General features: G+C 35.5%; 1 protein-coding gene across 7 annotated transcripts in view; it reads right to left on the bottom strand.

The window, feature by feature from the left end:
• Nucleotides 1-13,993, bottom strand: part of FER (FER tyrosine kinase) — a 159,179-nt gene that overhangs the window by 67,294 nt on the left and 77,892 nt on the right. For all 7 annotated transcript variants that reach the window (XM_039733403.1, XM_039733399.1, XM_039733401.1 and 4 more), the window contains 2 exons: nt 9,569-9,772; nt 5,986-6,108 (listed from right to left, as the gene is read on the bottom strand). In XM_039733403.1, coding sequence (XP_039589337.1) covers nt 5,986-6,108; nt 9,569-9,772 — 327 coding nt within the window. The remainder of the gene's footprint in view (nt 1-5,985; nt 6,109-9,568; nt 9,773-13,993) is intronic.

Below are 13,993 nucleotides of genomic sequence, written 5' to 3'. Positions count from 1 at the left end.
AGCATCTAAAAAAACTATAAAAAACTTTGATCACTGAATATAAAACAATGCTTGTTACTCTTTGTTCAGGTAGCCTTATCTGCCTCCATTATTATAAGGCATTTTAATGAGATTTTTTGAGAAAATAAATCCCTTCAATTTTGAAGTACTCAATATATCTGAACCTATACATAAATTAGGTTCAGTACTTTGTTAGCACAAAGAGTAAATTACTCTCTTTTTTCCCTTTTCTCTACAGGATGACATGCCTTGACAAGTACAGGCCACCATTAAGGATGATGCATTCCTCTTGTTACCTGACAGAAATATTGCAATAATCTCTGCTAAAAAATGTTAAAAGCAAATCCTGTGACACTTCTCCAAATTCTGAAGGAATGAGAATGTAATTGAAATGCACCTCTAATATTAAGATATGAAACTCTGCTCTCAAATGTCAATAGCTGCAGGCTATATGCTCATTTAATGCATATTCAATAAATATATTTATTTCCTGTAAGTATGTCTTTTGCATATTATAAACAGTCACTTTTAGTGGTGATCAATTTCCTTAAAGAAAACTGAAGACATATTTTGACATTTAAAAATGCATGTATTAGACTTTAACCACACCCATGAGAATTACAGCTATAGGCCAAAAACCAACACCCAAAGATCACTACCACCAGGTGCATCTTGGCATTATACAGAATACCTGGCCAAATTAGTGGTATCATACAGGTAATCCAGGGTGTCACAGAAATCCTCTTTGGAGTTACAAATCTAGCCAAGGTAGAGCTGCAACAACTGCATCACTCAATGCGACAGGCTGCATCTGCCTTTCAGATTCCTGCTCCTCAAGAGCTGTCCTCAGGTCAAACAGACTCAAGGTGATCTTCCCCACAGGCAGCACCATTACTGCCACTGCATCCCTCTGCAGCACCTCAATTTTCTCCAGCCATGAAATGAGCATCTGTAATTGTGTGATAGCATTACTTTGTGACAGACTTGGCCTTTGCAAGTCTCCTTTTTTCTAACCAGTATCTCCCAGCAGGCATAAGAGCGTTTCCCTGAAACTGAGACTGTTCAGCAGCCTCCTTCAATTCCTCCTCTTGTACTTTGCTGGCCTGGGGGACACACACTACCTGTACTCTAAGCACAAGTGTTGTCTGCAACAGTGAACCAGCTTGCTTTGCTAAAATAAAACAAACCACCCAATTTTTTGCCAAAAAAAAAAAAGCATAATTAGATTTTCACTAATGGATTTTCATTAAGAAAATCTAACTTAAATTTATAGCTCCTCAGAACTTGTTTCCGTGTCTAACTCATCAATATATTCATACCTTGCAAGACAGTACCAGATCTGCAGAGAATGCCCATGTCACTTGCGAACTTACTTATCAGCACCAGAAACACTACTAAGAAATGCCTGGGTTTTTTTTTCTTTCAGCACTTTTCTGTCACCCCATCATTTATGATCCACCATTTTCCTATGTACATAAAACGTGTCAGACCATATCACAGGTTTCTTTGTCACATAAAAACAGATCCAGAATTTTTAAATTAAAGTTACTAGTAACAAACACATGGCTTAACTCATCTGACAAAGCAGCAGTTAATTTTTTTCCATAAGCTCAGAATTTGAATTAACCACAGCATTCATATACCATGACTATTTCAGCACTAGTGAAATTGTAACAGATCTCCAGAGCGAACCAATTGGTGCTCAGAATCTGAAACAAGTATTTGGGAGAAAAGCATCACTTCAGGCTAAATCTTTCCTGGTTCTGAAAACTGAGCTCCCTCCCATGAGCAGCTGTGCATCCTGGGCAGATTTGCTTCAAAGGTGTATTTATAATCCAAGTGAAAACTTCAATACAGGTACACTTAAATAAAAATGGTATTCCTTATTTTTTTGATGATTCTCTTTTCTAGTATTCAAACTGAAGCCCATTCACACCTTAATACAGGTTTTGTAATCTGTAAAAATATAAAAAGAAATGATATTTCAAGAAGTCTAAAAACCTTCAAAATAGGAGGTCAAAGATGTTAGAAGGTTAAAATACCTCCAGTATGGTTAAAATAGCATTTTTATATAATAAAGCCCTTGGATGTGCCTTGAGTAACTCAGTGACTTTGTGTACTAGTCAATCCATCAATAACAACCTGAAGAATATAATGTACATTTTTTCTAGAAGATTATAAATAAATATGAGACACTTTTCCATTAAAGGAGTTACTTGCAAGCATCTTCTTAATGCTATCAGTTTTTCTAATTTGAATTCTATTATTATAGAATCATTAAAATCCAAGCAGACCATTCAGTCTGCATGAAATGGGACATGGGATGGGCCTTTTGTTACACAATTAAGCCTGTTCCTTTCAAGGGTAATGTCACAGAAGGTGGACACTAATTTTACTAATATAGTAAAGGAGGATGAATGATTGTGGGAAGGAAGGAAAGCAAAAGCAAACTAATAAGGACAATGTTAGTTTTTTTGCTGTGAAGTTTGTCATATTTAACTTTCAATTTCTAAATAGTTTATTACAGGGACATCAATTTGCATAAGAAGATCAAAGATTTCATGAAATGACAATGACTGCTCTGCAGCTATAATGTGAACAAAGCAAACACAGTCTTTGCAGATGCCAAATGAACTTTAAGGTAATGATTAAAGACATCTTGCTAATAGCACATGATGTATAAATTACCCCCAACACTAGGTGTCAGAATGCATATGCTACTTCTGAAAATGACTTAAAATGTCTTTGCTCTCTCATATGAAAGCCAGAGTTCCATGCAAATTAAAAAGGAAAGGTCACATCACTCTTTTACTTCACTCTGAAGTACTTCTTTCAGAATACAGCAAATAGTTTTTATCAGATGGGAGAACTAAAAGCACCATAAAATTATAGCTCAAACAAAACAATTTAAATATTTTTGAGAACAGCAGCTCTTAAGAAATTCAAATCACATAGCTAACACCCTTTTCAACATTGCCTTATTTGGCTCAAATTGCTGGTATTTAGTGCTTTAGGAAGCACTAAATACACTATACATGGGTTTCAATTTACTCCAAGTATATTAGTAGCTATAGAAACTGACATCCTCTTTCACAAATTCATGAAAGCCTACATGCAATTTCAACATGTATATTTTTAAAAGCCCACACAATCAGTTTCCCGTCACCCAATACTTTTCTTAGTACTAACAGTCACCCTTTCCATTGCTTCACGTAATATATCAGAATGGAAGCAGAAAGGTTTACTAACCCTAAAGGAAGTACTCTTTAAGAATATTAAGACTGATGCACACTGTTTTGAATAGAAAGTTGTATTTTTTTTGAGTTTCAGAGTTAAAAACAAGTCAGACCAGTCAGACCTCTTTGGTTTCGCTGCCAAAGAAAAGCTCCTTAATTACCCGTTAATGGCCGGTGATTAACTATTGTTTCCCTGATGCTGGCCGCTTGCCAAGAAGACACCAGGACAGACCCTCCAAGGTAAAGAGAATAGGAGTGATGACGTCAGAGCCAGTATGCAGATGAGAAATGCATTGCGCCCTGAATTTATACAGTTTTTATAAGAAAAACCCCTAAAATCACGAGCCAACAAGTGACTTAAGTGACGTCTAAGGATGGGAGCGTAGTCCCGTACCTGCTTGGACCCTTTTTGCTTCTCACCCTCACCTAAAAAGATACTGATTAAAAAGACACCCCGGGGTGTTAGACAAACAAGCTAGGAATCTGCGACTCTCCAGTGAGGACAGAATCCCCAGCTCTGTCTGCAGACCAGCGCACACAGCTGCATCACCCGCCTCGTCCGTGCTCGCCTGGGAGCAGCGGCGGTGTGGGCGTGACCCGTCGATTTCTCCCCACCTGAGCTGATTCTTCTTAATAAAGGCATTAAAAAGGAGAAAGATCTCCTGCCCATTTATTTCACACACCAGGACAAGATAAGCTTTATGAAAAAAGAGATGCAGCCTGTGGATTTTATGCATAGATGCTGATTACTTGCATAATTTTTGGGAAACCTGAGTAATTGAAATAGTTGTCCACTGCAGCTCAGATCAACTGCCAACTAGCACAATCCAAGAGGAAATACTATTCTTTCCATTAATTTTTAGTTAATACGGAGTTTAATTGATACTAACTCAAGTCAACAAACCCGGGGAGGAGTGGACCCACTACATTTCCCCCTGAATAGAAGAAAAACAAAAGGCCTGTGGGAAGTTTGGGTTTTTCCTTTTGTTTTCTTTCTCTCAGATAATTATCTCCCATTTTGTTGCTATGAGACAATAACGACCAGGTACTTAACAGAAAAAAGAAGTTGTCCCGGGAAAGATGCAGTTGACTACTCTCTTATCTGGGGGTTTCTCTCGGAGGGGCAGTGATACCGTAAGAACTGAGGAAGAAATAAAGAGTGCTGAGGCAGCTGCGAGCTCCCTCTTGCTCTCTTGGTTTTGGAAAAAGGTCGGAGCTGCTGCTTGCAGGGGAATTCGCTGCTGCCACCGGAGTGGTAATGGTGGAATGAACAGGAATGCCATTTGGGAGTATGTTTCCAGGGACTAGAAAAATTATTCGGCTATAGTTACAGAAGCCGATGGTTACATTAAACGCTAACTCCATGAAGAGAAAATACAAAATGAAACAAAAAAGGAAGGAATAAGAAACTCTATCTTTAAAGTAATCAACAGAGAATGAAGAATGAATGTTGTTTTACAGATTAGGTGATCTAGTTTATCAGACAATACCTAAGATTATGTGATGATATTTTATACTATCGTTTTACATGTGCTAAAACAGGGCTGCTCTCACATTATGTATGGTCAAAAACCAGAAAAAGCATTACACATTTAAAACAAACACGGTATTAAAGGGAGAGAGAGAAATTTGCAAACAGACTTTCAAACAATTTATTTTGAGTTTGACTACCCCTTATTTGTAGCCTAAACCATTTATATAAAAATAATTACACATCAAAATTAATGTCCTATGCTTTCTTACATGATCTACAATGAATGCAAGCAATAACTTAGGTTCAATGAAGCATCAGTTTGGTAATCAGCAAGATATTAACATAAAACACGTATTTCCAACGTCCCATTCTTAAAATTTTAAATTTATATAGAATAGTTGAGTGCAGATTAAGTGCAATTTTGAGAAAAATAACATGCTTGACTTTCTTAAGATTATTAGTAGGAAAGAACTAGGACCCCGGAGAGTAGGTAACTAATGGTGAAATACAAATTGTCATACTTCCTAAAATTTTGCTGAACACAGGCTTGAAACCAGTCTTGAAAAAACAAATATATCAAGAACAAAAGGCTTATCCATAGGTAAGATGCAAAGATACAAGTGGAATTGGCTTATGGAATTGGCTTAAACTAACAGACAGATACTAACTGCACAACTCCTGGAAGTAGTCAAGGAGACTCTTAAAACACTGATACAGTTTAATACTTAGCCCTTTTTATTTCTATCCTGAAAGACTTCCTGCAATAGCTTCCTGATTAAAAAGTGAATTTTTGTTTTAAATTTTCATTGCTGCTAGACTATCAGTATCTTTTGTTGTGTCTAACTTATTTTTGCAATACAAAATAGGGACAAATTGCAGTTGTCGTAAGTCTTCCAAATTACATGAGACGTTCTCCATTACATAAAATAAGTTTTTTACTTTATAGAAGGAATGGCAATGAACTACTACGTTGAATTACTTAGTAGGAAAATCCAAATGTGAAACCAAAAATAAAAGTATGGTGATACTTGGTAAGAAGTTGAATGCCATTCTTTCAAAATAACAAAAATTAATGGTAAGAATCAGGATGGAGAGTTGTTTTAAGTGAATATACTGCAGAGAGGTGAGAAGTCTGAAACAGATCAGGAACAGACTCCCAAAATCAACAAAAATGAAAAATCTTCAGAGAAGTTCCATAGAAGCTTACTTAAATTATAACAGAAACCCCCCAAAGTTACTGTCTGTTAAATAAAGGTTCTGGAATGTATGCATTACCTTAACAACGGGATTAAGCAGAACAACACTCGACTTCTTTGTAATGACTTGCTTTGTTGTGTAATGATGTTCTATGAGCTGAGGAATAGTTGGAAACCCAGTTCCCTCAAAACGATATTGATTCTGTATGAAGGCAAAAGGAAAAACTTATTTCTCTATAAGCAATAGTCTGAACAAGAAACTGCGAAAGTGCTTGACCAAACCTTCTTCATTAGTAACAACACAGAAAAAACCGTACACTTTTATAGCTATTTTAGATTCCTTTTCTGACCTACTGAATAGCATTTATACTAAATTAACTGGAGTGATAGTTAAGAAAATGATAAATTAATAAATGCAAAATTACTGTATCAGTCATTTAAGGCAATATGATAAAATAACTATTTAAACTCTTAATTTAAATATATAGGCCAGTTAAAATCAAAACTATTACAGAGTGAAAAAACAATATTGTAAACCAGAAAAAACAACACCAACTTCCTATTTATTTCTAAAAATTACAGCAAGCAAACTAAAAAATCTAAATTACAGAATACAAAAAGTGATAAAACAAACAGGAGGTACACAATACTATCCTAATCTCATCTCCTTTCATTTATTGTCTCCTAAAATTAGTAAATCCCTGGCATAGAGTAGAGAATGCATGACTGGTCTTTAAAAAGAGTATCTATCAGGCATGTCTACACGAGCTAGAGACAAAGAAAATTTGGGCAGGACCCTGCAGCTAATTGTGAAATATGATAAAGTCTCCTGCTTTCATAAGTCTCAGCATCTACAGACAGAGTTTTTCCCACAAGGCAGTAGCTGCCATAAGCTGGCCTGACAACGCAACAATGAACAAGTACTGCAATTTTAAAAACTCAGAGCACAGGTAGTGATTAAAGTTCATTTACACAAATGGGCAATGAACACCTCTACCACAGGCATGCCTTCTTTCTAGCTCGAAGGGCTGAATTCCTTGCACGGTGCAGTCTAAGTTCATTGTTTCCTTAAGGGTTAAAGCATTAACTTCCTAAAATGTGTCACTGCTGTTGGTAAAGACAGAAGGCTCTTGTCAGCTTTTTTTAACATTCACAGATGGCTATCATAAAAATGTTTCCATAGTCTGAACGTTTTGTTGTTTGCTAAATAGTGACTCAGGTTAGATTGACCACTAACACTAGTTCCCATCCCTGTCAAGTAAGCTCCTTCATACTTCTGTCCTGATGATGCAAAAAACCTGCCGTACTAAGTAAGACTCTCCTCAGCACAACCACCACTACTGCCTATTATTTCCTCATTCCAGATCCAGCCACTGCCCATCTGCTGCCATTTACGTAAAACCTTTAGAGCAGCCAGTGTCCTTTCATTCTGTGTTTACACCCAATCCTGACCCTAAGATCACTAACAAACAAAAATTTTTCAATGGCACAGCCTCAAATAAGCAGAAGTGAAAACAATGGTAGCCTTGAATGATAGCAATGAATTTTGATGCTTAAAGCTGAATGATTAATTATTTATGAATTAATTTATTAATTTATCACACATACTTGTATCAAGATTAGCTTTTAAAATAATGGTAAAACCAGAGACAGAACACTTATACAACTAAAGGATTGTTGTTAATATAGATGTCCTACTCTAACCTTCAGTACTTGATTCAGAAGAAAGAATGGAAATCTATCAATGATCCAAGAGTGTAGTTTGACCAATCAGAAACCCAATTCCACATTGTTCATACTAATGTAAACAAACAAACAAATCCTTTGTACTAAACTCTCCTTAAACTTGCCTACAAAAATGTCCGTGAATAAATCCCTCACTACATGACCCTTGCATTCCCAACACCTATTTTCTAGAGCTTAATAAGCTTTTTCCTCATTCTCAGAAAATTCACCTCATAGGAATGCATACAGCAGACTGAACATCTTTAAGGAAAAAAAAGTGTTAGCTTTCATGATTGACAAGAAAATCTACTACAAATTAATCCCAAGAGCAGATGAACACAATGCTCTATTACTAAATGTACAAGCAGGTAATCTCGACCTGACAATGCTGGGACTATCCAGGCCATGCAACAGTATCAGTCTTACATTTCAAATTTAACTGCTAAGTACAAAACTATGGAGAGAAAGATAGCTTCTTTTGTTTGTTTTGCTTTGGAGGAAACTTTCCCCCCACCACACACAAAAGAGTTAACTTACAGGTAGGTCCCAAAGTAATAGTTGGAACTTGGACCTGAAAGTCCAACTTATCTTTTTCAAGATCTATTTGCACATATAATGTGCAATATAATGATATATTGCAAATATAATGATTTGCATTAAGTTATTTCAGTTAGACTATGTACATAATGTGCTTTTATTTCTGCTGGGTCAGATCAGGGTGCACCAAGAATCTTGTAAGACTCTAGGTATGGGTAATTTTACTGCTTTTATTTTCTCATTTAGCAGTCTTACATATAAGAATACTTTAAGGCCATACAATCAAAATAAAATAAACATGTGTTCACTTCTACGAAGAAAAATCTAGATGAGAACTAATGAACACTCTCCAGCATGACAAGTGTCTATAATCATTAATCCTAGAGAAGCAACCTCTGTGATGTCTGAAAAATATTACTGCTTCTCAAAAGAAAGTAAACCAGGTACACAATATTGAGTTATCCCGGACATGCTGCATCATCTGGGGATTCAGACAATGAAATTCCCTCAGTATAATATCATTATGCAATTAAATGTGCGAATTTTTCTGTACATGGGAAACTTTATTACAAGAAACTGAAGAGACAGCACTACTGAATCAAAATGGAGAATGATTTGCTGCAATTTCATACTTTAAGAAAAATTTCTAGCAATGGTATGGGAACTGTCACATTCTGAATAAGTTTCAAATTCTGCAAGGTAAAAAGAAAATTTATTCAAGGTAAAATGAAAATACATTAAAAAATCAAGCAAGTCATTAAGAAGAATAAAAAACTCCACACTGTAAAAAGGTAGATAATAATTAATATATTGTTCATCAAGTCATCAATTTTTCCTCAGAGCAAGGTGGGGGTCAATTCTGGTCCTTAGAAGCATACACACTGTGCAACATCCAAAAGTGTTTGTGTTATACTGAACAAAACAATTACCACAGGACTAAAAAGAAAAGAGACATCACAAGTGCAACAGGGACTTCAATTCCCATGTGTATAAAAACCAACACAGATTATTTTCTTCTGCATGGCTGTTTAAATTTTTCAGGAAGATGCAGTGGGATCTTTACAATCTGAATTAGAAATAGCCTAATTTGCACCAGCTATGAAAATGGGTAACCAAATAATCAATAACCAAATGTAAATGCATAAATAAAGAGTAACAATTTCCACATTTGAAAACATCTACAGAAATATCTTGGCTTTTCAGTATAAGACAAAAGATACTGAATAACCTGATACTTCATACTTTTCCTTTGTTTCCCAGAATGGCCTTTACCCCTAATTTCAGCACTGATGGTAATATTTCTAACAGCTTTCATATTTGCACATAAAGGCTAAATCCATTTGCTACAGTAAACTATGTGGATCCTAAATTGAATATTCAGTACTATATCAGAGACGTACATCAGCATATTGTATGATAAAGTGTCTCCGTTGTCCATCTGAAAACACAGAAAGGACATATTCACCAGGTTTCCCGTGGCTCTCTCGCACCAAGAAGTCTCCTTGCTGTTTTAACAGCTCCTGGGCTTCTATTCTTGGAATTGCACCATGATACCAGTCTTGCTCAGCCAATGGTTTCTCAGTGGTTGAGATTACATCAAAGAACTTGGGAAAAATATTGAAGAAAAATGTTACTATAATAGCACACTTTTAGAGTTCACTTGTACATTAAAACAATCACAAACAACAATAATTTCTCTTTTATGTATCAAAATTAGATACATACAAAGATACATACACACAAGATCAAGGCTCTTACACTTCCACAAAAGATTATTGATCACTCTATTTTCTGTTTACCTGAAAAATCAATATATCAAAAGCAGAAGTTTAAGGAATCATCCATAAACCATTCAATATTTTTTATCTGGCTTGTTATTTTTTGTAAGCCATACCGACTAAGTCTTTCTCACACATTCTGACATGCTGTTAACAATTGAAAATTCATAATTTCTCTATCCAGACAGAAACTTCTTAGACGCAAAACCATAATATATTGACTTATACAAATCACCTGAACTGGATAAACTGTTTTCACAGAATTTATCAATTGCATCCCAAATCAATTAATCATTATGAGCCTTTTTTCCTAGCATGTACCCTGTAGTGCAGAGTACACACTTGGGTGTAGTGCTCTCATGAACTCTATAGTAAGACACAAAGATTGCAAGGAATTGTTTTCACTACATGGAATTGGCTGCAAATGAAAGCTACTAGCTGTAAGTGGAAGCTCATGAGTTTTAATCTATGATTTCACACATTAATTTTAACATGCCTACATTATTTTAAAAAACACTTTAGAAAAGTGTTTTTTAAAGAAAAAGAAAACTTTATATTTTGTCACTGACCACTTAATATTTATTTGTTATGGGTAGGAAGGCAATCCTTCATTTAAGCTGTATGTAATTCAAAAGCAATGCCAGAGCTCATAGAAATTCTCACAGGCAGAGTGGTAAAGCTCTGAACAACATGACACAGTGCATGCTGTGAGTAGAACAGGCATGTGAATGTTCCCCAGCCTCCTGAATTGCACCTAGGTAACAGCATAGAGATCTACGTCTCAGTGAAGGACAATCAAACATGCAAGCAAAGCAACACCATTCTGAATTAACCTGTGCTATTGCTCTGCCCTGATAACAACCCAGGCTGGAGGGCATCTGTACATTTAAGTTCCCTCTCAGAAGATACTTCAGTAGTACCTCACCTAGTCCAAAAAATACTAGGAATGGTCTCGGACTCTGAGAGTGGAAATGAGCAGACCAGAGAACAGGAATCTACACAGGAATTCTTGTTTCGAAATATCTGCAATTCTTTAGTGTTTGTATACATTTTTATCAGTTAAAAAAAAATATCATTGTTGGCTTCTGGTTGCCTAAGTTACACCTCAAAGGACCAGTTCAGTCCTTTGTCATGATCCTTGGTCAGGATCTTGATGGAAAACCGGAGAACATATTTAAGAACCTGACAGACCCTTGTCTTCTCAGATATTAACAGACAAAGAGAGCATCATCATGGATGAATCTCTCAGCAAGGAGAATTTCAGACCTGAGATTTGAAACAAGCACTATAACAAATAGGCTGATCACTAGAAAGAGCGTGCTCTGTTACAGAGTCAGAGATAGGAAGTACTATGTAAGAAATAACTACAGCTTGAACAGAAATTGCACAGGGATTTTAGAGGCAAAAGCTGTACTCCAAGGTCAAACGTTTATCAGCACAATGAGCTGCTAAAACGCAGAGATATTGATTGGCCAAGGAGGTAGTCATAACTTTCAATTTCATCAACAGTTAAAAAACATCCCAGGTGAAAACTGCTCACCACTGTTAAATGACATTAGGAGATTTTCTTTCACAAATTTCTAAAAGAAAGAGAAAAGCTTTCAAAATGTTAGACAATGTTATTTACTTAAACATTTATTTCAAATAAATATTTTATGTATTTATTTATTTATTCAAAGATTCTGAGCTTGACTTGAAAGAAAACCTAGACCTCTGTTACGTTCAGAGCAGCAAACCCTTTAACAGGAGCAGATTCCTCCTTGAGAGGGAATGCTTCTAAGGATAAAAGGACAGTATAGGGTTGCTAATCTACTTCATGGCCTTCATGAAAGAAAGTTTTAAAAAAACCAACCTGACATGCAATTTATTTTATAGCTTAGAAACAAAGCCACCAGACTGTAACATCTGCTTATGTACAAACCAGGTGCGACCTGAGGCATCATTCAGACAATCAGTATAAAATCCCCAAACAAAGCATCTTAAGAGCCTTTATGACAGAGAAAGAGTTTATGGAAGGTAAACAGAGCATTTTAGACATAGATAACAATGGCATTGTCTATCACTCTATCACAAATTTTCCCTCTCTTTGAAATTTCATTGAAGTATTACTTATTACTTCAGGAAGAAACAGTGAAAGAAAGAAGTGAAAGAAGTGAAAGAACAGTGAAGAAATTACATGGAGTCTTCCCTGTTGATTGTCCTCCACTTTACCTTACCTTTACTTTTTATCATATCAAGATGGTTTTTCTGATGAAGAAAGCATCAATTGTTCTTGTCTTGAGTGTTATTAAAATCACATTATTTTTATGAACAAGTCTTCTGATTCCAACATATTTCCTCTGTGATATAATATTGACCCTAACTGGCTATAGAATAAAACATGGCTGAAAGGCCAGAAAAAAAGAATACCAATGCAGGATATATATCTACTTTAATATTGATTTCAACTCAGTTTACCACTATTAGTACTAATATTTCTACTACATTTTATAGTTAGAATTAGAAGATAGATTAGTCTTTGAGGAAAACAGAGGAGGGAAGAAAAAGCTACCTGCACAAAATGAAATTTCCACCTCTTTAAACTCTACTTAAATCAGCCAGCAAGTTAATATGACAAGTTTATATTCTAGGCCTTAATGTTTTACAATGTCATTTGGGGAATGGATCTCTTGCTCACTTGTATGTACACTTACAGAAGCACTCAATGATTCAATAGTCTAGAGGAAGAAACATTGCTTCTAGGAGTTTTGTTGTTAATTTTGCTGGAATGTAACAATAATTAACCAAACTGTGCAGAAAAAAGGAACTCACACTAAAAATTTCAACTCTCCCTCTCCCCAACTTTTTGGGTTTTTTTCCTACCTTTAAGATTTCCACTGTCCTTTAAGATTTCCATTTATTGTCATATTTCACTCAGATTATTGGGTGGTGCTGGGGGCGGGGTGTGCTCTTATATATTTTTTAGAAGTGTGAACTTTTTCTTCTAAAAGGAGATGGCCTCATGTATTTCATCATGCTCCTCACGGATCTAGTACTGTCCTCTTTACTTATACTGAGCCCTTTTCTCTCACCCTGCTTAACACTATATTAAAACATATGCTCTTCTCCGAGAGTAAAAAGAAGCAGTCCTCAGCTGCTTCCCTTATTTCAAGAAAAAAACTGATCAAACAGCAGTGTGTTATTTTTAACTCAAAGAAATGTATAATATTCCTGCATGTGCACTAACAATTAAATAAAAATAATAATGGGGATGATATTTTATTACACTAATAACGTGGTCAGTATTGTATTTTTGTATATATTCTGAATGCAAATGTTCAGTAATGCTTTATTTTCCATCTTTAAGCAAAGAAAACATTTTTTCAAGTATTTTTTCTCTCATAGTGTAAAAGAGTAGCACTGACACAAGTGAATGCAAAGCAATAAATTTAAAGTTGATAATTTGAGACAATACCCTATGGAATATGCCGTCTCTGTGTACCTGGCTCATTCCCACATGCTAATAGTACACCATCAGAAACAAGCATTAATTCCACCTATTATCCTATAAACAGTAAAAAAATCCTATAAACAATAGCAGATGTTTGTGTCAAGCTCAAATGTCTAATACAAAAAAAAATATGTAGCACGTCAGAAGCTGGCATTCATGATGCAATTTGTTCAGACTCTTCATTCAGATTATTCACAGCATTTCATGACTGGTACATGAAAGTTACCCCCATGGTTTTGTTTCCTCTCCTCCTTTGATTAAACTTACATCTCTTGCTGTTACAGAAAATTGGCTTTCATTTTGTCCCAAAAAACCTACCTGAATCCTTAGCCCTGTTTCTTTCTCTTCAAATGACACATTTTCCCTATATTAGCTTCTCATTCTGAGAGCATATATAGAATTTCAGTGTCAACACACAAAAACTCCTGCCTACTTTTAGAATGGCAGTTTCCCCATGACTTTTTCCACATGATGTACAAAAAATTAGTTCTCTCCAATTTATACAAACAAAACCCAATTTATCCCACCAATTAAAAATTTCTAAAGTTTTAATATAT

This window comes from Passer montanus, unplaced genomic scaffold, assembly GCF_014805655.1.
Source record: "Passer montanus isolate IOZ18808 unplaced genomic scaffold, ASM1480565v1 scaffold87, whole genome shotgun sequence".
NCBI classification, from domain to species: domain Eukaryota; kingdom Metazoa; phylum Chordata; class Aves; order Passeriformes; family Passeridae; genus Passer; species Passer montanus.
Note: the sequence above shows the minus strand (reverse complement) of the source record. Positions and strands in the feature narration are given on the sequence as shown.